This window comes from Rhinolophus ferrumequinum, chromosome 8 (genome assembly GCF_004115265.2).
Source record: "Rhinolophus ferrumequinum isolate MPI-CBG mRhiFer1 chromosome 8, mRhiFer1_v1.p, whole genome shotgun sequence".
In the NCBI taxonomy this organism is placed as follows: domain Eukaryota; kingdom Metazoa; phylum Chordata; class Mammalia; order Chiroptera; family Rhinolophidae; genus Rhinolophus; species Rhinolophus ferrumequinum.
The window spans coordinates 24,421,341-24,448,803 of record NC_046291.1 but is presented as its reverse complement, the minus strand read 5'-3'; the positions used below and the strand labels follow the sequence as shown (position 1 = coordinate 24,448,803).

General features: G+C 36.9%; 1 protein-coding gene across 1 annotated transcript in view; it reads left to right on the top strand.

The window, feature by feature from the left end:
• PTH2R (parathyroid hormone 2 receptor) overlaps window positions 1-26,377 on the top strand; it is a 55,240-nt gene extending 28,863 nt beyond the window's left edge. The window contains exons 7-13 of the mRNA XM_033112415.1: window positions 712-865; window positions 6,812-6,872; window positions 11,836-11,902; window positions 17,788-17,882; window positions 22,599-22,737; window positions 24,165-24,206; window positions 25,241-26,377. Coding sequence (XP_032968306.1) covers window positions 712-865; window positions 6,812-6,872; window positions 11,836-11,902; window positions 17,788-17,882; window positions 22,599-22,737; window positions 24,165-24,206; window positions 25,241-25,636 — 954 coding nt within the window. The 3' untranslated portion in view covers window positions 25,637-26,377. The remainder of the gene's footprint in view (window positions 1-711; window positions 866-6,811; window positions 6,873-11,835; window positions 11,903-17,787; window positions 17,883-22,598; window positions 22,738-24,164; window positions 24,207-25,240) is intronic.
• The last annotated feature ends 1,086 nt before the right edge of the window (window positions 26,378-27,463 follow it).

Genomic DNA, 27,463 nt, shown 5'->3' with positions numbered 1-27,463 from the left:
TCAGTTAATTAGATCATTAAAGCAATATATCTGGAAATTCAGTATAGTAGATTAATTGTCATGTTGGTGCAAATTAATACCCTATCTGTATCTCTGCCCTTTGCCTTGTAACTTTGTATTCCTGCTGATTCTGATTCTGGACTGACTTTGTGACATGTTTTACACAATAGAATGAAGTGGATGTGATAGTGTACCAGTTGAGGTTAGACCTTTATGAATGAGACTAGCCAAGATTAGTTGATCAGCAGAATCATCTAGGCAATCCATAGATTCGTAAGATGTATCAAATATTTATTGTTTTAAGTCATTAACTTTTGGGGCATAAAAATAAAAGACCAGCATAAAATAAATTTATGGTAGAATGATGGATAATATTTGCTTTTCTATGCTTTTCTGTACTTTCTTAATTTTCTCTAATGATCATGCATAATTTTTTACACAGGAAAAATTAAGGAAAAGTGACTTTTTTGTAACTTCTAAAGTAAAAAAAAAAAGTCTTATTTTAAACATAGAATCAAACCTATAGTCTTAAAAATGCTATGGGAAAGTAATTTTGTTCTGGTCTCTTCCAACAGTGTTGGCCTTGCTATGTACAGGAGACATTAGATTATAAAAGAAAGAAACCGAAGAATTGCTTTTTAGTGATCTAATGTTGGCATCCTGTTCAAGTAGGAGTTCTAATATGATGCAATTCCTGTTTATTTATAACAGGTTGGGTGCAAGATCGCTGTTGTGATGTTTATTTACTTCTTGGCTACAAACTACTATTGGATCTTGGTGGAAGGTCTCTACCTGCATAGTCTAATCTTTGTGGCTTTCTTTTCTGACACCAATTACCTGTGGGGCTTCACCTTGATAGGCTGGGGTAAGGCATTTATGTCTCCTTTTTAAACAATTGTACTATGGATTTTAGGGCTCTCTGTCATACCTATCATTAACATTCTTTTGGCCGTTTTCCTGAAATAATCCCTCTCAACTTTATTCCTCCTTTTTCCTTTTTCATTGTTTATTGAAGAAAATTATTAAGATCAAGTCTGTAACCCTCCCAGTGGTAACAAACTTTGCACCTTTAACTTACGGTTAGTGTTCTTCGGCCAGATTCTTGAGGGGATTCTTTGGCAGAAATGTAAGAGAACACATTTTTAGACATATTAGCTGTATACATTTAGAAGTACCCTGCTCATGTCTTATGTCAGTGTCTGATTTAGCAATAATTTCATCCTAAAATTTTTGATTTTTGAATTTCTAAGCTGTATTGACATATCTTTGATTGGTGTTTCTAGGTTTTATGATGAGAATGCCAGAAAGGAATTTATAAGACCATCTTGACTGCATTACAAATTACAAACTAATTACATAGATTTACAACAATACAAATTACAAACTAATTATATAGGTTTACTATGTCTTTTGGAAGGAAATAATTCAAATTACTTATGGGATAAGTAAGAGGAAAAAAAAGATATTCAGCTTACACTCCAAAATGCCTTACGAGTATCAGAGGGATTACTGGACTAGGCATTAATTCAACATGATGTGGAGAAAGGCTGTTGTTTGTTAAAATGTAAGAGAAATTAAAACGCATCTGTAGTTAAAATTAAAAAGTCTTGCGATTAACAATTGTGGATGTCAATTGCTATTTTTATATCCAAATTATGAGGTGCTAAGCATAGGAAAAAATTAAGTGGCTCAAGATTAAATATGAAGGGTTTCTCCCCTTCAAAATAAAATAAAATAAATAAAATAGCAATAAAATAAAAATATTTCGAACTTTATTACTCACATTGTAGTGATGTGTGGAGTTAATTACTTGTATCAATTTTGCTGATTTTTAACAATAAATGGGAAGGAAAGGAAATATTGGAAAGGATGACATATCGGAACTTTAATAAATTGAAGGCAAATATTTTAAATGACTGTTTTTACACATCTTTGTTATGAAACAGGATGTATAGACAGTAAAAGCAATATCTTTTTTTTTTTAAAAAAAGCAATTTCTAATATGTTTTTTTTCTTTACCAATCGTATTCTTAGTTTTCCCTATCCCTGCCTCAGTTTCTCAATTTTCTCATAAATAAGGCACTTTATTCTTGGTTCCATTTTGTTCTTTCAACTACACATTTAAAAGCATATATTTTGTTCTATATTTAAAAGGTGTCAGTCTTGTTTCTTTATTCTTACTGAATGTAATTTAGCTCTATATCAGCAGCCATTTTTAATTTTCAGCTGTCAGATGAGATGGCAGAATGTACATATTATCATATAAAAACCCTATTCTGGTTTTACCATGTAGTCCTATCCCTGTTGCCAAGCTTTCACGTAGAATATTTACATGTTCTGTATTCTCTGAAAATAATCAGGGGAAGGTACTATAGTTCCACTTTTATTATCTCAGTGTAAAATGATCTCAATCCAGTAAACATGTTTTGATCAACCATTTGTCAGTAAATACAATTGAAATACAGAGATACCTGTAGAGTCCCCACATACAAGGAGCATGAAGTCTGACCATTAAGGTTATTTTGGTTTTTTGTTTGCATGTTTTGAGCATATGTATTATATTCACAATATTTAATTTATAAAATCTGTTCTTCACAGTTATGTATGAGAGTCAATATAACACCTTTGCACAATTAAAAATCTTTATTGTTTGCTTCAAGCATAATTGTAAAATCTAAAAAAAACTGTCTCTCCCTTCCCCTATGATTCTTAATGGCATTATTAATTCTACTAAAGTTTACCTTAAAGTTAAAATTGTATTTAACCATTAGAACCAATAAAAGATCTATATTTTAACCCTACTTTATGAAAGACAAGGAACTTGGTTCTCTCTGCTTATCACTTTTTCCAGATTTTTAAGGCATAATTTGGGGTGTTACTCTTCATCATTTAAAATTACATAGATTATTACCTCTTTAAAAGAAAATAAATTATAGTCAACTTCAGAGTCACATTTCTAACAATTATGTAGATTTATCTCTGTGGGTTTACCGGGTTTCAAGATCCCACTTCCTCTCTACCAATTTGGTTTTCTGCTGTTTCTGCCCACTGGCAATATTTAATTCAGTAAACATATTTTCTTTTCCATTGTAGCTCTTCTGTTGCAGACTGGTCCTTTTAAATAATACCTTACTCTATTCTTCTAGAGCATTTTTGTGGACTCTGAATTAGATGTATTTTTTAAAGATTTCTTTTGTTTCTGGTAGTAATTCCGTCTCAGGAGGGGGTAGCTGTTTCAGAGTTTCATAAATAGACACTCTTCTTTGTAACAACAAAAGACTTTCAAAGGTTTGGCCATTTTTCTGACAGAGAGATACGTTTATTCAGTATTGTCGTAGAGTCCTGTGAGAGTTGAGAACAATTCTGCCAAAATTACAGAGAAGGACTTCTAGGTTCCTTAAAGAACAAATCAGCAGGTGATGATTTCCAGCATCCTGCAATGAGTCGTGAGGGAGCTGGAGTCTGGCACAGCCTGGAGTTTCATGTCTGAGCAGTCAGTATAAACTTGATTCTCAGGGACATCAAGGTTTCTAGTTAGTAAGACATCGTACGTCTGTAGCAAATCTCAGAATCCCGATGTCATGATGGGTCACTAATTGTTAGGACTAACTCTACACTTTATGATCAGGCTATGACTTTACAATACTCCAGTAGAACCACAAGAGGAAGGTGAGGCTGAAGTAGGGCTCTGTGAAATCTGTGTAGTGTCCAAAACAAGATAAAACTGTTATAGACCTAGACAAGGAGAACTTATTCCCTCTCTTTGGTTTCAGAGCATCTCTGTTTTATGCAGTGGGATGCTGCATAAATTTTTATTTGTATAAAGGGTTTAATTACTAAAACATTTTGAAGGTTTGATTATCAGTTCAAACCTTCATTTTACAGGGCAGCCGTAATGAAGCCGCATCAGAACCCACATCTACTTATTCTTAGAGATTGCCTCTCTCCCAGAGTCACTTATTTTTACTGACATATTTTATGAAAATAATTCAGCTGTTAAGGTAAATGCATATAGTGCGTAACATTCAAATTTACATTAAATTTACTTAAATTTACATTTAAATGTAAAATAACGTGAATTTCAAATATTTTTTTCTATATATGTATGTGTTCTCAATTATGTAATAATGTGATGCTAAGATTGGTGATCAAAAAAATCTTAGAGCCCTATAGTAGTTTCCATTCTTTATTCCTCTGTGGTTGTCTGTATGCTGGTCTTATGAATGAGGGTCTTCCAAGAGGAGGAGAAAAGCAGTTTCATTAAGATATGGTGCCTGACATATTTGTTATAATTATCATCTAAAATATAATTCCAACTCAAGCACCATTAATCAATGCATATAGAACATCATTCAGGAAATTGCCTGATCAGGAGATTGTAAAGGAAGCAGAAGATAAAGACCTGCAAATGAGAAAATGGGGAAATTTTGATCAAGGGCAGGCAGACACTTTATACAGATAGCCAAGGCAGCAGAATAGCAAAAGGATCTATGTAAGGCCTTTTTGAGCCATCCTGTCAGAAGGGGCCACGCTCTCTCCATTACATGGTATCATTCAGAAGTCGTGTTATTAATTTTATCTTCTACACCAGAATATAAGTTTCAGGAAAACAAGGATATTATCTGTTTACTGTTTTATATTTTGAGACTAGAACAATCCTTGACACATAAATAGGCACTTAATAATTGTTGATTGGTTGTGTGGTTGGATGGATGGATGGATGGATGGATGGATGGATGGATGGATAGATGGATGGATAGATAGAATATGTGAGCTGAACCTAAGAAATAACCAGAAATCTGTAGATCCAGTTTAACAAAAACAACTTTCTAGAACATAGAATTCAAGCAGATTTTTAAAGAATAGAGTTATAAACAAATAATAAATGAAATTGGAATATAGAATCATAAAATTAAATAGCCTCACAGGCAGGTTGAGGTTAAATTCAATTAGATAATCACTGATGACACGAAAGAAATTCTCTCTTGTAGGGTATCATCTTATTTTCATTTTTTCATGAAAGTTTTTTCATCTGAATCTATTTCTTTGTTCACTTTTTTTGCTAAGAAAGAATATCTGAAAAATTACAAATGTTTTTTAAAAAGTAAAGAATTTAATACTGTGTTTAAAAAAAAGTGTTCTAAATAAGATTAAAATGTTTTCTCTCCCTTTGTAAGGTGCTTCCTAGCTTTTGTAGTGTTTTCCTCATGGTCTCTCTTTCCTTTTTTTAAACTTTTCTCATAATGGTCACATAATGAAAGTTACCTGTTAAGTCCTTTGATCCTCTACTGTAATGTTCCATACAAGTTATGGTTTGTGATTTCTTTTTATGATGTCAGAGTCTAATCAACTCTAGCATGAACTGAACAGTCAGCCTTTCCTGGGGGCAAAGGACTCATGGAAACTCCGTATCATATAGTCGATGTTGCAAGCTCTCAAGGTGTTATCACTTATTAAGGACAACTATCTCATGCTCAAATCATCAGACTAACATAGCAGCCACCCTCACCGAACTATTAATGCATGCAGATGATTCTGTTTTGAGTCAATATGAACAAAAGGAGGATTAACCTGATCAAAACTCCCTGATTTTGTAACTCGCACAATAATCTCTCTATGCCTTCTACTTTTGGAATGAAAATCTTCTAATTTTTTATTTTTCAATTATAGTTGACATTTAATATAGTTTTATGCTAGTTTTAAGTGTGCAACATAGTGGTTAGACATTTATATAATTTATGAGGTGATCCCCTCAATTAGTCTGGTACCCACCTGGCACTATACATAGTTATTATAGCATTATTGACTATATTCCCTATGCTGTACTTTACATCCCCATGACTATTTTGTAAATACCAATTTGTATTTTACTGCTTTCATGTTTTTCACCCAGCCCCTTAACCCGTCTCTCATTTTGTAAGCATTAGTTTGTTCTCTGTATCTATGAGTGTTTCTGGTTTTTGTTGTTGTCTGTGTGTTTATTTTGTTCTTTAGAGTCCACATATAAGTGAGATCACATAGTATTTGTCTTTCTCCATCTGACTTATTTCAGTTAGCATAATACCCTGTAGGTCCATCCATGTTGTTGCAAATGGTGAGGTTTCACTCTTGTTTATGGCAGAGAATATTCCAGTGTATATATGTACCACATCTTCTTTATCTAATCATATATTAATGAGCATTCCATATATTGGCTGTTGTAAATAGCGCTGCAGTGAACATAGGGGTACATATATCTTTTCAAATTAGTGTTTTAGATTTCTTCAGATAAATACCCAGAGGTGGAATTGCTGGGTTATATGGTAGTTGTACTTTTAATTTTTGTAGGATCCTCCAAACTGTTTTTCATAGTGGCTACACCTATTTGCAATCCCAGAAAATCTTCTGATTTTTTTTAAAACAACAGTCTCCCTGCAGCTCCTCATGAGTCCCTCCAATTGCTTCCCTCTTCCTTGAAACCCTGTGGCTGTCAGCGTGGCATGAGTCACGGCTGAATGCACCAACCACTGCCTGCTTCTGGCCCAGAAAGTTTGGGCCACTCTTGGTATGACTTGACCCTACATCCCTCAAAGGAAACTTGGGCCAACCTTCGTTTTCAGACTCGGGAACAAATAACATCAATGTACTGGCTCATTTCTCAAATGGACAAGATGAAAATTAGGACTTTTCTTGTTCACATACTAGCATTTTTCATCTGTTTTTCTCTGTCAACTTATAATAGTATATTTTTATGTGTGGTGAATATAACGGCAAAAAAAAAATCCCTTAGTCTTAAAAGAAATCTGGTCTCTGAATCCTTTTCTGATTGCAGGGTTCCCAGCAGCATTTGTTGCAGCCTGGGCCATGGCACGGGCAACTCTCGCTGATGCAAGGTGAGTGACAAAAAGGTAAAGAGAGAGCCTCAGATTTTGTCAAGACACAGACTTCCTGTTTGCAATTCACACTTGATGACATTGCACTTTAGGGATGTCATGTGGGAAATTACCTTGACGTAAGGGTGGCCTCTGATACATTATCAGCAAGCTGTCCATCCCAGAGGTCATGGTACAGAAAGACTCACAGACCAGATTATGATGTTTGAATTCCATGTCTTATGAAATCAACTTAAACATATGGTGGGAAGCAAGGGGTGAGAGATGGGAGAGTTAACACACGTAGGGTATGGTTCAGGCAGGGGGAAGGACCATGCCACCTGAGTTGTGGGATAGGCAATATTCGTATCTCCCCTCTTGCTCTATCTGCCCCATCAGCTTTCACCACTGATGGTGTGGTTATGAGCACTGCAGACGAGCTTGCAGCAAGGAGCCCCACAGACCGATGGTGCCTCAGGTCCATGACACACACTTGCTGTCTCAGAAAGATGCAGGTGCAAGTATGCCTGGCCACAGGTGTAGCTGCCAGTTAGCCTGCTGCGCAGCTCTGTGTTTTACTGGAGTTCCTTGGGCAAAGGTGGGCATGGATTTCACCAGTCAGTGGTTGAAGTAAGATGTCAAGAATACTAAGCACTTCTTGTGGATCAGGGATATTTTGTGTCTCATATATTTGGTGTATCGTGAATATAGTGGCCAGTTGCCTCATATATATTTAGTGCCTATGTTCAACATACATGTGCTCTACTTACTACTTATCTGTATTTAATGAAAACTATGGGTTTCATCCATCCCATTTGTTTTCTTGTCTTCTCTAGCAGATTTCAGTGTTTTTAAACAATAAAACAAATGCACATTAGAAGTAGAATCCATCCTGGTGAATCACTAGCTCCCCCCTCCAGTTGTCTATGTTTCTCTTTACGGCTGCATGATTAATGGATATTGAAACATTGATTTTTTTTTGCATATTATTCCTGTTTTTAGTAATGGTGAGTTAAAGAAAGTAGAAAACCATTCAGGTGCCTGCTGTTTGCTCTCATGGTCAAGCTTACTGCTATCGACCGAGCTGTGTTTTCCTAAAATTCATTTGTGGAGGCCTTAACCCCCAATGTGCATGTATTCGGAAATAGGGTCCTTAAGGAGGTAATTAAGGTTGGATGAGGTCATAAGGGTGGGACTCTGAAATGATAGGATTTGTGTCCTTATAAGAAGAGACACCAGAGAGCTTCCTGTCTCTGTGTGAGCACAAGTACAGGTCTTAATGAGCGCACAGCAAGATGGCAGGCAGAGGCCTCACCAGAAACAGTTCATGGTGACATCTTGATCTTGGACTTCCAGCCTCTAGACTGTGAGCAAATAAATGTCTGTGGTTTAAGCCACCCAGTCTGTGGTATTATTGTTAGGCAGCCAGAGCAGATGAATATACTTATGTTACATGAAAAAGCGGTTTCAAGAGAGACTGCTTTAACTCAACTGCAGTTACGTTGATCATTCTTTTATGTTAACAGAATGCAATTTAGTGTCCACAGACTGTGTACATTTCATGACAGCAATTCCTTTTCGTTAGGTCCTGGGACCCTGTCTTTAATTTGAGCCTACATGTTTGTTTTGAGTTACTAGATATTTTCTTCAGAAATCATTTTGTTTGCTACACAGTGAAAAAAATGCCACACTATGTGAGCATATGAAGTCTGTAAAGAAACTGCCGCTGTTCCTGAAAATCTGAACTCTACAGATCATTATCTTTAGATGCAGCCCTCCTACTACTTGCTTCAAAACCCCCTGTTCACCAGCTTCCTTCAGTTCTGGAAGTCACTGTCTGAATTTTTTTACTTGCCTTTACCTCTTCGTGCTATTTGGATTTGTTAGCAATTGAAGGTTAATGTTTTCTACGTTATTGTCATTATTGCTATGTATACACAGCGATATTGGAAAGCTGAAAGAAAACTTGCAGCATGTGCTGCTTGATTTCGTGGAGGAGGGGAGAAAGATTGAGTCAGTAAAGAGGTGCTAAATAATGCTAAATAATTTTACCCTGAGAAGTGTAACTGTATCTCTTAGATGTGTAATTTTAGAGAAGGTAGGACTGGAGGCATTTTTTGGTCCAATTCCTTCATTTGAGTGACGAATAAAATGAGACCTAGAGACATCAGGTTACATCGTCAAAGCCCACACAGCCGGCTTAGAGCGATTCTGACTTATTCATCCATTCAACAGATCTTTTAGGCCTTGAGCACGGAAAGAAAGCAAATATATTCACAATGCATATTATATTAGATTAGATAATTAGTTTTCTTAGTTATCTTGCATTCTTAAAAATAACAAGCTAAATCATAAACCATTACTACTCATAAGTCTCTTCACTGAAAAAATAAATACAAGTTGATTATTTTGAGGCAAAGAATCCATTAGGCAAAAATAATATTTGGAAAAATACAACTGGTATTTGCTCTAAAACAGTTGAATTAATGTAAAAAATTAAATAGGTTAGGTCATGTGATTTCTCTGTACAAAATATTTATTTCTACTTTACTCAGAATAAAATCTTGAATTTTACAGTCCCCTGATTTGAGCAATAATTGGGTTGAGGCGTCATTTTATTTTTATTTTGCATATAAAATAAAACTGTATTACGGCATATAGGCCACGATTTTAAAATTGCCAGATTTGATTTCCCATGAAATTCAGCTTGTCTACAGATAGAATGTTCTCATGTTTTTTCTTGAGCATAATCTATCCTATGTATAGTGCCATGTCACCAAGTTCAGGTGGAGAGAGCAGATTTGGAGCATCTCCAAAAGACAGATGGGATTCCTGCTCATGTGTCTTACATCTGAGATTCATCTTTTTCTGATTTAGCCTTTCAAAACGATAACTCAGGTTTTCTCTGCATCTTGGCTCTTTAGAGATAAGCAGATCAGAGCCAGAGTTAGAAGACACTCTAATCTGTATTGAATATACAAAGGAAGTCTCTCTCAGTTCCCAAATTCTATCAAAAGTGTAATTTGACTATAGGATATGATAATTGAGTAGTTTAGATTGGACAAATAAGTTTAAAACGTATTTTCGTTTCTCTGTCTTTTTAATTACGAAAGCAGAAACACTTTACAAGACACCTTATCATCTTCTCCCTGCTCATTCAAAGGAGATAAGAGATGCCAGCAGGAAAGGTGGGGCCTTCAATGGAAAGGACGAAGAAAAGATACCCTCTGTGGTTCCTAGGCAATCTGCAGGACTCTCAGGGCTTCTCCACTTCCTCTACTCGGATCAGATCGGGAGTTGTGGAGACAGCCCAGTACTCAGTCAATACAATTCCCTGGATCTCTCTGGCAAAACAGTGTATCTCCTGTTTCCAATCCTGGCTGCAGGAAGTCCTGCTTCTGAGTCAGGCCTCCCTACCTCCTGCTCTCCCATTCAGGACTGCCTTTTTACTGACGTTCATTCATTCCTGCATTTCCTAGAGTGTGAACATTTTTTTTTAAAAATTCTGAATGAAGGGTAGTTTCTGGGCCATGTTCACAGAGTAAGGGAGGGACATTTAAGAATCAATGGAAAACAAGGATTAATAGCATTTTCTTAAATAAAAAATCTGAAATCTAAGTTGCCTCTTATATCAAAGAGCAAATTTGAAACTTGGACACTGAAAATGATCAAAGTCAAATTTTTCCTGTTTTTAACGGTAGCTGCTTTTGACCTACTTCCAAATACAAGTATTTTGTAGAGCAGGAATTGTGTAATTGAATTCCAGTGTGTTAGCAGACACCACGATGAAATGTCACTGAGGCAAAGAAAGTAGGTTGTGGCTACATTACCAAATGTTAAAACTGAAAAGAAACTTGACGGAATCCAAGAGTCCTGTAGCTGGTGAATCAGTGTTCAATTGATAGTCACACTCATATGCCACTTTCCTTATGGTAGAAGGTCTTTCTCGGGTAGTGTGATAGGCATTTTGTACAACTCAGTAACACTCTTTTTTTGCTTGTCTGGTTGAATAATGTGAAAAATCAATACGTGCAAATAATGCTAGGGAGTGTTCAGTAACATGCCATTTCCGTGTCTTTGATTTTCATGTTATTCAAACTTCAAGTCCGTTGACTTTGCTGATTACAGTGTGGTTGGGTCAGAATTGCACTCTGGTCTAGGGGTCTGGTTGATTTAACTGTGGCACATTCTGCCAGTAGAATGCTGTGCTGCTGAGCTCTCTTTGTACTGATCTTGGGGAGAAAAAAAAAAAATCCCGTTAAAATGAAAGAGCAAATTGTAGAACAGAGTAGACGTTGCATTTTTGTGCCATGGGGGAAAATAAGATCTAATATTTGTATTTGTTTGTGTATATGTAAGGAGACACTGGAGGCATATATAATAAAGGAACAAAAGATGTTACCTTCATGGAATTGGGCAGGGGCAGAGTTAGACAGGAATATGGGGTGGGGGGTACTAAGATGTCTCAATGTCTGTCTTTTTTATAGTTTGATTTTTCAAATAAGAATGTACTGCCTATATAAACAAAATGAAAATTTCAAAATATGTAGTATTACTTGTGTACTGAAAATGTTTTGCCTTCAAGGGATAGTTGAAATAGCTTCTCATTAACCATAACTCTTCATTGATTTAAAAGTAACTTCTTGATAAGTTTATCACCTAGAATTTAAAAATTATCATTATATTCCTAAAATTTCTTTATAAGATTCCATTTGTTGTTGCCACAATCAAAGCTAGGTTTTGTTTAAGGAAAAAGAAACTGAAGGCTTTTATTTATGTATTTTAATTTAAAAAAACCATTTTTATTAAAAACAATTGTTTAACTGTGCTAAAGTTTCAAGTGTAACTAGTTTTTATCAGCTCTATTTGTTTCTTAATCTAAAGCTTGGGGCTGGAGTTTTTGGTAAATCTTCAAATACTGCTTAATTCTCACTGCCTAATTGCTTTGCCAATTTATTAATGAAAGTTCTTTTTCATGTCTCAGATGCTGGGAACTTAGTGCTGGAAACATGAAGTGGATTTATCAAGCCCCAATCTTAGCAGCTATTGGGGTAAGTTTAAAAGCCTGGAAAGTTAAAAAAAATAATAATAAAGGATGCATAATTAAGCTGCTGCTAAAACCCAGAGAAAGTTTGCCTGTCACTTTGTTCTACGAAGGTTTAGGAAACTCTTACATTACAGCAATACCTGTTGGAAGAGTCTGCGTTGGAGATCAGACCCTTATTCCTGGCTGACACTGAGAAGTTTATTTGATGAGATTTCTAACTTGCAAAGTAAAACAGTAAAATTAGGTGATTATAGAGGTTCTAATAGAGTCACCGTTGGTGAAGAACTGGAAATGATGGTACACGCAGTAAATCTGGAAGAAAACTTAATAGAAGGCCATTTTCATCTTCTTGAACTAAATAAAACTATGATAGTTCCAAAGCAAGAGTTCTTAAATAATTTTCCAATATTACAACATCCATTTAATTTCAAAAATCAGAAGAGAGATTCAAAAGCACCTTTCCCTTCACTGAGAATTACCTTTTTGTTTTATTATTACAATTCAGGGTTGGCACATTTCCCTTCAAGGTTCCCTCATTTTACTGTAGAGCCAACTCTGTAAGGGAAGAGATGTGCCCAGGACCCCATCTCAGCGCTCTGACTGTGGCGCTCCTTCCTCTGAGCTGCTCTGTGTCCTGAAGTGAGGAAGGATGATGTTCATAAGTAACAAACACTGGGTAGTGCTTACCACAGCGGGGCACTGGTTTAAGTGCTTTATTTACATTGATTTATCTAATCCTCCCAATCATTCAAAACCAGGAAATGCCCGAGGTCACATAGCTAGTAAGTGGTGGAACTGGGATTCTAACTTCAGGGTCAGTATCCCTACCCAAAGAGCTCTCTTGCACTTAAAAGAGAATCTAACATCCCTGACAGCCCAGAGAAGATGCTGTCATCCATGTCCACACCCCTTTCCAGCTGTACCTCAGCCGCCTTGTTTTCCTTTCAGTTCCTTGAACTGTCTACCTCGGCCCCTCTCATTGTGCGCTGTGCGCCTGGGAGGCTGGGATCTACTTTTTTCTACTCCTCACTTTAAATGCCACTTTACTGTGGCTTCCTTGATGCCCCCAATCTAAATTAGGTCACTTATTATAACCTGCAGACTGTAATGAGGTTTTTCCTTCTCAAGATCGTTACAATGCATGAGGTCTGACAATTAAGTTCGCGAACTCATCCTAGAAAAAGTGCTACATGCCTCATTGCTGAATGTCACTAGGGTCACCTTCGAAGTACTCCCATTGGGAAGCTATGCACTGACACCAGCGCCTAGTCCACCCTTTAGAGCAATTTTGGAACTCTTTTCTGGAATGGCCATCAGAGCTGTTGTGTTAATCTTGATCTCCTGAATGTCATTAAAATGTCTTCCTTTCAATATTTCCTTTATTTTCGGGTAAGGGAAGAAGTCATTGGGGGCCAGAGCAGGTAAGTAAGGAGGGTGTTCCAATATAATAATTTGTTTACTGGCTAAAAACTCCCTCACAAATAGTGCCGTGTGAGCTGGTGCATTGTCATAATGCATGAGCCATGCATTGGTGGCGAAAAGTTCAGATCGTCTAAATTTTCATGCAGCCTTTTCAGCACTTCCCAATAGTAAACTCGGTTAACTGTCCAATTGGTACAAATTCATAATGAATAATCTCTCTGCTATCAAAAAAGGTTAGCAACACGGTGCAACAAAGTTCGCGAACTTAATTGTCACACCTTGTAGAATGCTTCTGTTTGTTAAATGCCTATCTTGCCCACTAAGTCGCAAGGTTAAGTGAACAAAAACCATGTTTTTTTCTAAATGTTTGCATTCCTAGCACCTAACATATAGTGGTCCCTCAGTAAATACTTGTTCAAAAAATAAAACATGCATACAAATTAGATATCCTGGGGAACTGGTGAGAGGGAAGAGGTGAAATCAGAGCACACAGCAAATATAATTACAGAACTTCTGTGTCCATTTTGTGTAACCTTTTCATTTTTCTAGAGAAGGAAACTGAAGCCCACGCAGATAAAGGTCACGTGGCTAGTGGGACAAAACAAAAACTATAACCTGCAGTTTTCGACCATGTTTTCACTTGCATTCCAAAATGTCAAACTTGTTTCTTGAATTTATGGAAAAAGATCATTCCATCTTTATGGCAATATTTATAGTGTTCTTATATATTAACTTTAGGATAAAAAGTTTGTTTTTTAGTCTTATATTACATGTAGCATGGTTTTATGTAAATAGATGTGCTCCATATAAGCAGGAAACATTATTTGCCAAGAATTTTCGATGTAAATTTTAAATTCTGACTTTGGATCTTATAAGAGAATAGGTTCTATTAATTGGATTTTTGTATATCTGGGAGTAAAATCTGATAAAATGTGATCAGAATTTCTAAGCAATATCTGAAGAAAACTAAATTTAAGAGAATCAAGGAGTATGTAAAGGATGAGCATTTATAGGTTCTAAGTGGAAGAAGTCATATTAAGAGAACTGAATTTTAGAGATAATCATGGACTTCAGTACAAATTTGGAAGCAACCACTCAATTTTGGAATTATAGAATCTAAAACTGTAGCACTGTTTTCTGTGTTTTGTTCACATGTGTTAAAATTATTTTAAAGAGAACTAGTCATTAGAAAACATTAATTTTTGTCCTGAAAATCAATGTTCCAAATATAACATTTTATTATTCACCTGTTTAAGCACAGTGGGTAAGGCAAACATTTCAATGTGACAAGTGCTATGGTGGGGCTGGGTGTCAGGAATGGCTCCTGAGAAAAAGTGACATTTAGCCTGAACCTGAGAATGAGCTAACCTGTGAGGCTGAGTATGGAGGGAGAGGGGAGAAAGATACAGACAAACGTGACTCTAGGAACAAAATCTCAAGATAGCTTGAGGAGCTAGAGGTTTCATGGCTGAAATTTTGAGTTTTTTCTTTCAATTCATCTGATGTTTATTTTATATTCGTATTATTTTAAAGCCATATTTGCATAAAATTCATTCTCTGTGTTACGGGCTTTAATGCTTATGAAAGATCATTTTATTCACCTTCTCTATGTTTTATTCCATTGTTTTGTCTCTCATCAGCAATATACTTGAAGTAGACCTTTAAGCAAAATTTTTCTTCCAAGGTTACAAGAGACATGTAAAAATTCTAAATGATTTTTCTCTTAGGATTATTTTTTCATACTTAAAAAAACAAATCTCCGGAAGCTTCCTCTCAGTTTTGTTCTTTTTCATTTCATTTGTCCAGTAATATAATGTCATTTTTCCATCTGCAGATTCAGGTCTTTCTTTAGCACAGATTTTTTTTTTCTCCTATGTTTTCCTTGATTTGTTCAATTTATCAGTGTATTTTCTTCAGAAAGAGAAATAATCTACACAATGACTCCCAGTTCCACGTCCTCTGTATGAGCATCTTATCCATCATTGCACAAGTCTTTGTTCTTTATCCCTGCATTTGAGAAGATTCTTCAAAGGTTTTTCTAAAGAAATAGCTGTAGCTGTTTTCCTGCTTTGTCACATCTACTGTTTGCTGTTTCTAATGTTGATTTTTAAAACAACATTACAAACTGTAAAAACTCTTTACAAACTTTTCTTAATCCGTCCTGCTCTTTAAAAAAATTTCTGTCTCCATCTCAATCTGCTATTGTCAATCTGCTATTGGCATTGTAGTGCAATGGCTAAGATTCCACACTGTGCAGCTGGGCTGCATGGATGTCATTAGGGCTCTGCCACTTGCTAGCTTTGTGACCGTGCGTAATTTGTGTAAGCTGTGACTGAGATTCCTCATTTGTAAAATGGGGACAATAATGTTTCATAGAGCTGTTGTGAAGACTAAGAGTTAATTTATGTTAAGCACTTAGAAGAGTAAGTAATCGGTAGTTTCTAAATAACCTTTATTCTACGCTTTCCTAAATTATTCAGAATAATAATTTGGAATTTCATCCAACTATTGTTGCAAGTATCAATAGGTGTGTGTGTGTGTATATTTTGTTCACCTATCTTTTAAGGCAGCACGTTCTATTCAATCTTAGTTTTTCTTAATTCTTTCCATAACCCACTTCATTATCCTTAAGTGTATCCTCTTAGTTGTTGAACTGAGGTACTGAGGTTGTGTATCTTCTTTAGTCAAGTTTCTGGGGGTTTTCAGTATTTACTTAGTATGGTCTACTGACCTGAGGACAGAGTCCTTGGTCATGCGCATTTTAATATGGATGGAGCTTAAGGTTGGCCCATCTGCAGCCACCTGTAATTCTTCCCTTTCCAGGAAGAGGGAACGACAAATGACAATCCCCAGTTGGCATTGCCTCCACAGCTCTGCCCCTTTGTCCCTCACACAGTAGTCACTTCCCAGCTGCATTGTATTGCCAGGGACTGAAGTCTTAGGGAGAGAAGAATTAATGGGGCATGAAGTAAGTTTGACCATTCAGAAAGTAGCACTCCTGTGACAGACGAGCAGCTTATCATGCTCTTACTGAACAAGATTCTGTGTCTTTTACCCAGATGTTGTAGTAAGTGAGGATGAGTGGAAACTCTCATATCTCATGTTTTACATCTTTTTATTCTCCTTAAGAGAAGGTATAAAGTAGTGGTTAAAAATTCACAGTCAGACTCACACAGACCTGGTTCAAATTCCAGCTGAGAGCTGGAGGTCAAATCAGTTAATTTCTTTGAGCTGGAGTTGCTTCATGTATAATGCGTGGAAATAATAAAAATGCCTGTCCCATATTCATGTGTGCATTTAAACTAGCTAGCGCTCAGTAAATGGCAGCTCTGATTAGCCTGAAAACATTCCTCTTCTTCCACCAGCTCACAACACGCCTCTGTCCTTCCTCCAAGGTATGGGGCTCAAGAGCCAGCCCACAGTCCTCAGAGAAAGCTGTGAAATTGGTGAGAGGTGCCTATGGGGTAGTCAGTGGTAGGATGGCAAAGAAGTTGGCGGAGGGGTAAGGCCTGATACACATGATCAGCTGGATCAGGGAGTGGGGCACATGAATCACCCAATAACCCCAATTCCCCTAATTCCAGAGATGATTGAGGACTGTATGAGACAAGTTATCCCCATGGATGCAGCACCTGATGGGTCTTATGCTCTGGCTGTTGCTCTGGCATCCTCATAGTTCCACTCTTGTCAATCCACATTTCCATTACTCTTAAATACTAGCACTCTCTGGATTGCAGACCACTCCCTGAATGAAAGGACTTGAGGGGTCCTGCTTCCACTTTCATATGATCCCAGACCTGGAGACCCTGTTCTTTTTCTTCATTTTGAATCTCTTCCCTGATCCTTGAGGCCCTCAGACATAAAAGAGCTCATCTCACCAACACCTTCCCACCTTTTTTTTTTTTAAAAGCCAGAACTTGCTTGTTTCTGGTGGTGCCCATACCTATAATATTTCAAATTCAATCTAATTGCCTACCCTGGGGGCCTTTTCTTATATAGCATCTTATTTGCCTTAAAAAAAAAAACCTTATAGACTTCACCCAATATTTTTCATGCATTATAAGAGAGACAGCAGCCCTCAAACAACTCTCCCTAAGAAAGAGACGGAAGCTAGGAATTCATTTCAGAATAGACAGTTGGTTACATTTATACAATAACTATTATCCTACCAGTCTGCCACAGGACTTTATCTGAACTTTGGTTTGGAAATTCCCTGTGGATTCTGGCAGATGATCCCCTGCTTTTTCTAGTTTCCAGTGCTGTTGAAACTTTTAATCGTTCTGTGTTTTCATGAGAGCAAATCAAGAGTCACTAGCTTTGCAGTATCTTATCTCAGAGTTGCTCTTTCACACTTGTGGAATGAGTAATTTTCAGTCTTTGAATACAAAGAAGTTCAATTTATGTAAATTTTATAAACATCTTGAAGACAACCTTAATAATTCTTTGTAATATTACCTTCTCTTCCAGCTGAATTTTATCCTGTTTCTGAATACAGTTAGAGTTCTGGCTACTAAAATTTGGGAGACCAATGCAGTTGGGCATGACACAAGAAAGCAATACAGGTAATTCCAGGATAGGCATCCATCAGGAAATATTTTTGATTACTATTTATTTAGTGTAAAGAACAGATATCTATTGATCTGAAATGTCTTTAAGAGATAAATTTATGAATGTGTATTTTCATTGGGTTCAATTTGTGATTTAACAGAAAAGTGTTTATATATATAAATATGTATTAGGAAAATATAGGTAACCTCAGACTTTCCCAATTTGCTTAAATTCTGAGTACATAATATATTTAATCTGTTCTTAGATTGTATTTTCCTATAAACTATGTGACCCCCCCAAAAAAATCTCTTGTTGATGATCTTGACAGACAATTTTATCTGCATTCTTAAAATAATGTCACAACTGAAAAAAATCAAGAAAGTGGATTTGCTGTATTATTTCCAATCTTTCCATCAAATTGGCACCTACCAAATATAAATTTTTAACTTTCAATTGTACTGACTCAGGGTCCATTATTCGGTCTTTCATGAAGAAATGGACAAGTTGAAATGATCATTATCAAACTATGTTAAGGATGTGTCCATTTCTCCCAATGATCATTTGGGAAGTTCTGAATAATAGTGGCTTCTGTCCAACTGGATACATATATCTGATAGTCAGGTGGATGTGGAGTGATCTTTATAATCCCCAAAGAAGTAACTATTTCTTTCTACCTCGGATTGTTCTGAAATGCTGTCTCAGACACAGAAAGGAAGAAATCACAGTCAGCATTTTGATTCTCTCATAGATGTTCTCTAAGTTCTTTGTTGAATCTTTCCCCCTCACCATTTAGGCAGCATTTACTGTCGGGCAGAAAAGACTGCAGCTATTGACTGGAGTCTAGAGTAGAACATACAGTTTGAACAAACTAGCAGCTGCCAGCTCTCGTTATTTTCAGTGTGCTGCAAGTGATAGTATTATAATATAAATTTTGCATAAGAGTTTTCAGTGAAGGACCTTTGCTATACTAAAATAGCTTGTCTCATGTCACATCCCACTGGGGAAGACAAGGCTAAAGGATGATAGAATAATAGAAAATATAAATAGCCTCATTCTTCCTGTGAAAAAATGAAAAAGTGCAATGATATCTGAAAGCTGCTTACTTTTCTAGTTCTGAATAAAAGCTACTTATGTCTATAATTCTGAATGATGTGAGCTCTCATTTTCAGTAAAAAGTTGCCCAAGAGATTTGAGAAACTCTGGAGAGAACAAAGGGTGGATTATCTTAAAACAAAGTACATAGAACAGAAAATATTTTGAGTTTATTCATGGGAATTATTTCTCAGAATATTTGAAGAGAGTAATTTATCAAGGATTGAAAACATCTATTCAGAATAATCTGGTCCCTAGAAGTTTTTACAATTTGAAGTGGTTAATTAAAACATGGTCTAGTAGACTAATAGTAGTCAGGGAGAGTATTTTTCAACCAGATACTATTTTTTTTCCTAGCTGAAACAGATTTAGTATTCTTAATAATGTCCAAAGTTTAGCTACAGACAAGAATGACTGGGAAAAGACTTTCTTTTTATTGAGAAAAACGTGGGAAACTGCTTGGCAGGGATTTGGGAGTTCAATTCAGTATTCGGTTTCTGAAGTCTTAGATTACCAAGTTTCAATCGCTTCCCACTTTTTAAATAAAGAGATTTAAGAAAATGTAATCTGTGTTCTGTCCCAGTGATATTCCTTCTATGAGTTTTAATTGGGTATTTAAATTTACACCCATTCATTTTTTACCTTTAAACTTATATTTCACTTGGTTATTACTTACAAATATTCAAATATTCTCGTTAAAACAATGAAAAAGTATACATTTCCATTGGGTTGCATTTAAAACAGTTTTTAAACACATTTTCATGCATATTGCTCTCTGAAAGACTGAAACCATCTTTCAGAGTTGAGAGAGTCTCTCCAGGTGAGAATGCATATACACTAAGAAAGACTTCTGAGAGTGTGTGATATCTCTTTGTCAATATAGTGGCTTAAAAATGTAAATAATACAATGAGCCTTAAAACAACTTTTTACTTTGAAATAATTGTAGAATTACATGCAGTAATAAAAATAATACAGAGAGATCTCATATATCCTTTATCCAGTTTTCCCCAAAGGAGATATTCTGCAAAACTGTAATTTACAATCAGGTATTCAAAACAAAATTGATGTGAAGAAAATTAATCGATCAAATTTAACAACAGAGCTAATACATTTTTCTTGTTTAAATTACAACTCAGTTCCTTTGCAAAGTAAGAAAAGATTGCCAGGACTGGAAGAATATGAGAGACATGAAAAATGCAAGATTCAATGGAAAAGAACGCTTAAATGTTTTGGCTAATTTGACTTCCCATTCAATATTACACAAAAATCATATTTATGATTTTTGGAATAAATCCAACCAATATTTATTATGTAGTATGATAGTTAAGAGAACTGATTTTAAGGCTGTGTAACTTTGCCTGAGTACTTTCCTTTTCTGAGACTTTATCTTCAGAAGAGAGAGAGAAAGAGAGTGAGAGAGAAAGAGAAAAAGAGAGAGAGAGTTATGGGGGTAGAAAAGAAGGAAAGATGAATTCAAGACCAAGAGGAACTGAAAAATACTTAAGAGAAATAATTTTATATATATATATATATACACACACACATATACACACACATATATGTATATATATATAATTATTTCTCTTAAGTATTTTAGCTATATATATATATATATATATATATATATATATATATATATATATATATATATATAGCTAAGTTGACTCTTAATAAAGGAGTAGAGATTTTCTAGAACTTTTCACCTGGGGAAAGATCACCTGGGAAGAGATACCGTATGAATGGGGTATCTATTTTCTAAATAGGACACCGAGTCCATTTGACTCCTTTGTATTCCTCTCCTGGCTTTGATCTTGGACACAGAGCCACCATTGTATTTCCAGCAAGCCAGAAGGCCACTTTCAGTTGGTGCATCCCTGAATCATCTCATTAGACAGCTGTGCTTTTTCAGAGAGCTGGGCTGCAAAGAGGTACAGTGTGCATGGGTGACCAGATGGATGCTGAGACAAATCAGTGCCCAGGATTGCTAAATGACTTGATGAGAGTGGAAAAGTCCATCTTTATAAGTGAATAGACAGACAGATGACCCATATTGGCCTGGCACACTCCACTACTTTAACTTGCTCACTGACTTTTAAGGATAAATTTTAAAAGAGGATATAATCATAACTTTTATACAAATCTTAAGGAACTCATACAACTCAACAACAACAACAAAAAACAAACAATCCAGTTAAAAAATGGGCAGAGGACCTGAAGAGACATTTCTCCAAAGAAAATATGGCAAATAGACATATGAAAAAATGCTCAACATCACTAATCATCAGAGAAATGCAAATGAAAACCACAATGAGATATCACCTCATACTTGTTAGAATGGCTATTATCAACAAGACAAATAGTAACAAGTGCTAGAGAGGCTGTGGAAGAAAAGGAACCCTCATACACTGTTGGTGGGAATGCAGATTGGTGCAGCTGCTATGGAAGGCAGTGTGGAGTTTCCTCAAAAATTTAAGAATAGAATTACCATATGACCCAGTAATCCCTCTCCTGGGTATCTACGCAAAAAATCTGAAAATATTTATCCATAAAGACATATGTGCTCCAATGTTCATTGCTGCTTTATTTATGGTGGCCAAGACATGGAAACAACTAAAATGTCCTTCAATAGACGAATGGATAAAAAAGTTGTGATATATATATATATACACACACACACACACACACACACACACACACACAATGAAATACTATTCTGCCATAAGAAAAGATGAAATAGTACCATTGGTGACAACATGGATGGATCTTGAGATTATTATACTGAGCAAAATAAGTCAGAGAGAAAAAGTCAAGAACCATATGATTTCACTGATATGTGGTATATAGAACGGAAAACACCAAAAGAACAAGACAAACAGAAACAAAAACTCAGAGACAATAGTTTAGTGGTTACCAGAGGGTAAGGGGGGAGAGGGGTTGTAGATGAGGGTAAAGGGGATCCAATATATGGTGATGGACGGAGAACTGACTCTGGGAGGTGAACACACAATGTGATATACAGGTGACGTATTACAGATTGTACACCTGAAATCTATGTAACTTTACTAACAATTGTTATCCCAATAAACTTTAACTAAGTTAAAACTTTAATTAAGTTAAAGTTTATTGGGGTAACAATACACTTTTTTAATTAAAAAAAGAAAGAAAATATGGAATGATAAATGGACATTCTAGTGTAAGACACTAGGAATCGTTGATTTTTTAAATGAGCAAAAGAAGCCAAAATGCTGCCTGTGAAAGTAAAGGCAGTAATCATGGATAGAGGTAATACTTCTTTAAGTCTCAAACATAGCAATTAAAGAAGACTGAGGACAGAAAGAAGGCATTTCACAGTTTTATGAAAATTGCATCTTTTAATCAAGAAGAGCAGAAATTAGAAAGACTTAGAGGATAATAATCGTGGGAGGTGAGACCAAATTACCTGATTGTAGAATAAATAAATAAAGTGAAAGGAAGCGGAGGGCGAGGGGAAAAAGCAAGTACAGCCTTGGGATCCAAAGAAACGGGGAAAAGTCAGCCCCTGTTAGCTCTGCTAAGCTTGACGTTTCTTCCCAGCGAGCTCTCTCTACTGAAAGGCACCCTATGTTGACTAATGAGAAGGCTTGGTGTTCCCTCTCAGGAAACTCGCCAAATCCACGCTGGTTCTGGTGCTGGTGTTCGGAGTACATTACATCGTGTTCGTGTGCCTGCCCCACTCCTTTGCGGGGCTCGGATGGGAGATCCGGATGCACTGTGAGCTCTTCTTCAACTCCTTTCAGGTAGAGTGCCGTCTAGTAACTCGGTTCTTGCGTTTTGCTTCCCCCGCCTCTCGCAACCGCTTTCTCTGTCCCTCTCTGGCTTTCGTGCACCAGTCTCCCGAGGGCCACGAGAGGGCGCTGTTCTCTGGCCCTTGTGCTTTTTCGTCCTGCAGAGGTCAGGTTTACTCTAACAATAGGAGCTGTTTCTCACCTACAAGGCCAGGTGGTGAGAGGAGAAAGGATATCGTAAAATGTGTAACGATACAGACCAGGGATCTCTGCGTGTGTATGGAAAATAAGTGAAAGCAAAAGAAAGAGAAGGCAGGGGAGGGGGGAAAAGGGAGACAGAAAAGAGGCAGAGGTATCTTTTACACATTTTATCTTGTTTCAAAATAAGATTACTGTTATCCCTCACATGGGTTGCTACAGATGTCTCCTAACCTTTCTTCCTGCAAACTCATTTGCGGACACCTCCTGCCACCTTCAATCTCATCTCCATACGATAGTATGAAGAATCTTAAAAATAAATTTGGTCATGTGATTCATCTGCCAGAGGTATCCAGAGGCTTCCATTGCGCTCAGAATAAAATCCAAACACCGTTTTCTGGTGTGCACAGCCCTACGTGGCGGGGATCCGACTGTGACTCCGTGTCACACCACACTCTGCTGCACACTAAGTTTGAGCCACACTAGAGCTTCCACACTTCTGTTCCTCAAACTCATTCCTTCCTCAGGGGTTCGTACTTGCTGCTCCTTTTCCCTGGAATGGTCTTCCCCCTAATATTCCTAAGGCCTGGCTTCTTCTTGTCATTCAAACCAGCTTAAATGTTGCCTCCTCAGAGAGGTCTTTGTTGAGTTTCCTATGTGATACATCTTATCCATTCTTCTCTGTCAACACACATTTTTCTTGTGTGGCTATTTGTTTATATTTTTATCCATATGTATTTTCTTCTAGAATGTAAGCTCTAAGAGAACAGGGACCTTGTCTGTCTTATTTAAATTGTTTAGCCCTCCCACGCTGAACACTTCACATTGCATAAGCTCAATAAATATTTTTGAATGAATGAAAAAAAAGTTTCTTTGTGTTTTTACCATATAAATACCTTATGTCTATAGCTTCCAGAATTCACAGTGTATTAATATCTTTTACCAACCAGGGGATATTCCGTGATCCTTGAGTGGCAACATAAATGAAACTAATATAATAGACATCAGTTTTTTGTGTGTCTTGTATTTTATTCAGTTACTTGTTTGGTTCATCTGACACCAAGGAAGGATCTCAGACAAATTTAATATAAGCTTAAGGATTTGGAAACATTAGGAGATGTATATAATTTTCTGAAAGAATCATAAAAAATGTTTTTCAACTTACACATTTTGACACAAGACTCTTTAGTGCTGTGATTTTCATAAATTGTCAAAGTGTTAACACGCTTTTTTGTCTACAGGGTTTCTTTGTGTCTATCATCTACTGCTACTGCAACGGAGAGGTAGGTTGGAAGGAACCCCAGACATGCCACAGATCTAGCTCCAAGTAAGCTTATAAATGACCATCTCAATGTGACCTGAATCTCTTTAGGATCCCCAGGAGTTACAGGACAGAATGGGCAGGGAAAAGAGACATATTTTAATCTTAAATTATTTTGAGAAAGCAAGAATTAATTTCAGTAAGCTAAGGTCAATTCATTTGCAAACTCTGATATCAAACAACAACTTGTTGGAAGGCAAATGGAGACTTGGCAGGTCAGTGAACTTCATAGTCCAGTTATTGCTTACACGTACTCAATTTCAAGTTCTATAAGAAACTCAAATATGTTTTCCTGGGACAAATCCATTAGAACAGTTTGACATTTTTTTTGAACTACAGGATGGCTATGGGACAATTTCACTTCATCGAGGAGTTGGCTATAGAGAAATAACTGCACTGTTCTTTTATGTGGTATCAGCTTGCCACATTTCATCTGCTTCCCATGGAACTTCCCAATAAGCTCCCTTCTGGAAAGTGGCGTTAGCAGTAAAAGCGAATCTTCAGTGAAAGAATGGAAACAAGAGTCCCGTCCCACTGAGAATGCATTTGCAGTGCCAGCTTTTCGATGTACAATCCTCTTTCCCGTTTTCCCTCCCTCAGTATGCCTATGCGAAGGGATGCATTTCAGGTTGAGTACCTCCGTCGCCATTCCTCAGTCACACTGGTACTATTTTTCTCCTCCAACCCAACTCCTCTTTGTCCTCTCCCATAAGCCAGATATTTCTACTGGCTGTATTTCAACCTCCATTAAAATACTAACCTTGGCCAAAGCCCCTTACCTCTCTCTCAATGCGTCAGTTTGCTCATCTCCCGTAATAACACCTATCTCGGGGGTGTTTTTGAGATTGAGAGAGAATATATATGTAAAGTGCCTGGCACACAGTGGGCCCTTAATTAATGATTATCACTGTCATTGAAATCAGGGCAAACATCTGTCTAACAATGCTTCAGGGTTTCTGGTGGTTTCTGATGCTCGGTATGGTGCTTGTGGTTTAGGTTCAGTCTGAGGTGAAGAAGATGTGGAGTCGGTGGAATCTCTCGGTCGACTGGAAAAGGACGCCCCCATGCGGCGGCCACAGATACGGTTCCGTGCTCACCACCGCAACTCACAGCACCAGCAGTCAGTCTCAGCCGGCGGCCAGCACTCGCATGGTTCTCATCTCTGGCAAAGCGACCAAGACCGCCAGCCGACAGCCCGACAGCCACGTGACTTTACCCGGCTACGTCCGGAGTAACTCAGAGCAGGACTGCCTGCCGCACTTGATCCATGAAGAGACCAAGGAAGGTACCGGAAGGCAGGGAGATGAGATTCCAATGGAGGAGTCTTCCAGGCCTTTGGAATGTAACCCGGACGCTGAAGGAAGCAAAGGAGAAATGGAGGATATTCTTTGAATGGACATCTGTGGCTTTAAAGAGCTGATCTATCTGGTTGTCCAAGAACTGATGGTCCAAGAGTTTAGTCATCATTCCTCTGCTTGATCCCCAGAGCTGAACGTTCAGGATTGAAGTGTTACTTTACAAAAATTTTCAGGCTCCATGAATCGACTCCTGTAAATACTAAAGCTAAAAGGAGAAGTGTCAGTGGCATAGTTTATTACCTTATTTTGGCATCAAAATTTCTTCTAAATTGATGTACGTTACTTGCTCTGTGATTGTTCATTTTTCTGCTGCTTTTGGGTGGAAAATGTTTCAATTGCTTGTCTTTAGATTTTTCACATAAACACCACTCCAAGTATGATAGAGATCATATGTGTCATTTTCGTTTTAAGAAATTAGTATTCTCTTTCTCACTTTAATGTACTTCTATCACTGCATTCATTTTGTCTGTGTGTGGGAACAATTAGGGTCTGAAAATCTATGTTGAAAGATCAAAGCAAGTGCTCAACTGAAAAGTAAGTCAGTTGGTCTTTGATAATACATTTGTGACAATTAAACTTCTTTCTTTCTAGGAACAAGGAAAAGTCCTCAATATTGCACATATTCCTTCTTTTGAATGTCCCTTCTGTGACCAGCCAAATCTGAGGTCTTCCCTCCTTTGTAAAAACTGACCTGTCACAAGGTTTTCTTTCAGTGAGCTTGTGTTTGCAAACTAATTTTGTTTGTAATCATTTATATTGATGGTAAATCACACTGCACCTATGCTAGTTTTCTTCTTTGTTCCATTACTGTATTCCATATGGCATGAGGGCTAGATTAAAAGTTTGTTTTAAAAATGAGTTTTGGGTCACTTTATAAAATTTTCTCTCAGCATCTCACTTTGTTTTTGGAACTCACCAGTCAGTGTTCTCCACCTCTACAGAGATCAGCATGTAGCTCTGAACTTTTCTTAACTTGAAATTTCAGTATGTTGCAGTAGTGAAACATTTATTCAGTGCATGTCATGTACCCACATCCTGCTAGGTATTTACAAGCTTTAACTTCTTTAATCCTCACTACAAATTTATGGAGTAAGTCTTATCACTGTCACCCTTTTTATAAGTTATGCTCACAGAAGTGGCATAACTTGGCCAAAGTCACAGTTAGTCATTGACAGAGCATGGTTTCAGGCACAGATCTACTGACTTCATGTCCCATGTTCTTATCCATTATGCTATACTGTCACCAGTATATTCATGTATGTCACCCATTAAGCAATCAAAAAATTCAAATGTATTTTTCTCTCGGTAGACAGTGCTTAAGGAACTTGTATCGCAATGTTATTTAGCCTCTGATTTTCATGAGGTTTCATTCTAGTGGGGGACATGGTTACATATAGGAAATGAAACATCACAGAGCAGTGCGTTTCCAGATGAAAGAACACAGGTCCAGTGGAGCTATCTCATTTTCCTGAATGATTTAACCAACATGCAAATAGTGTCATGATGAATAACATACTCTGATGTCTATACACCCTCTGGACAAATATTACACTCTCCTTCCTTCCTCCTCTCTGCTACAGTGCAGGTTTTTTTCCTGCTTCCTTTCTGTTTATGAAGGTGCCATTGTGTGTATTTAATTCATCTGATTCAATTCTATGTTGTCACATCCCCATGTTGCCTCCCCGTTAAGAGAGAACCATCATGGACTGAGCAGGAGAGTAAGTGCAGTCGCATTGCTAATTTTGTGCAAGGCTTTATAAAATCACTTCCTTTGTAGTTCAAGTTCTTTAAAATGAAATATCTGTCTATCTTAGAGAGGTGATCTGATGATAAGAGAAATCACATACTGAAAGGACTTTGT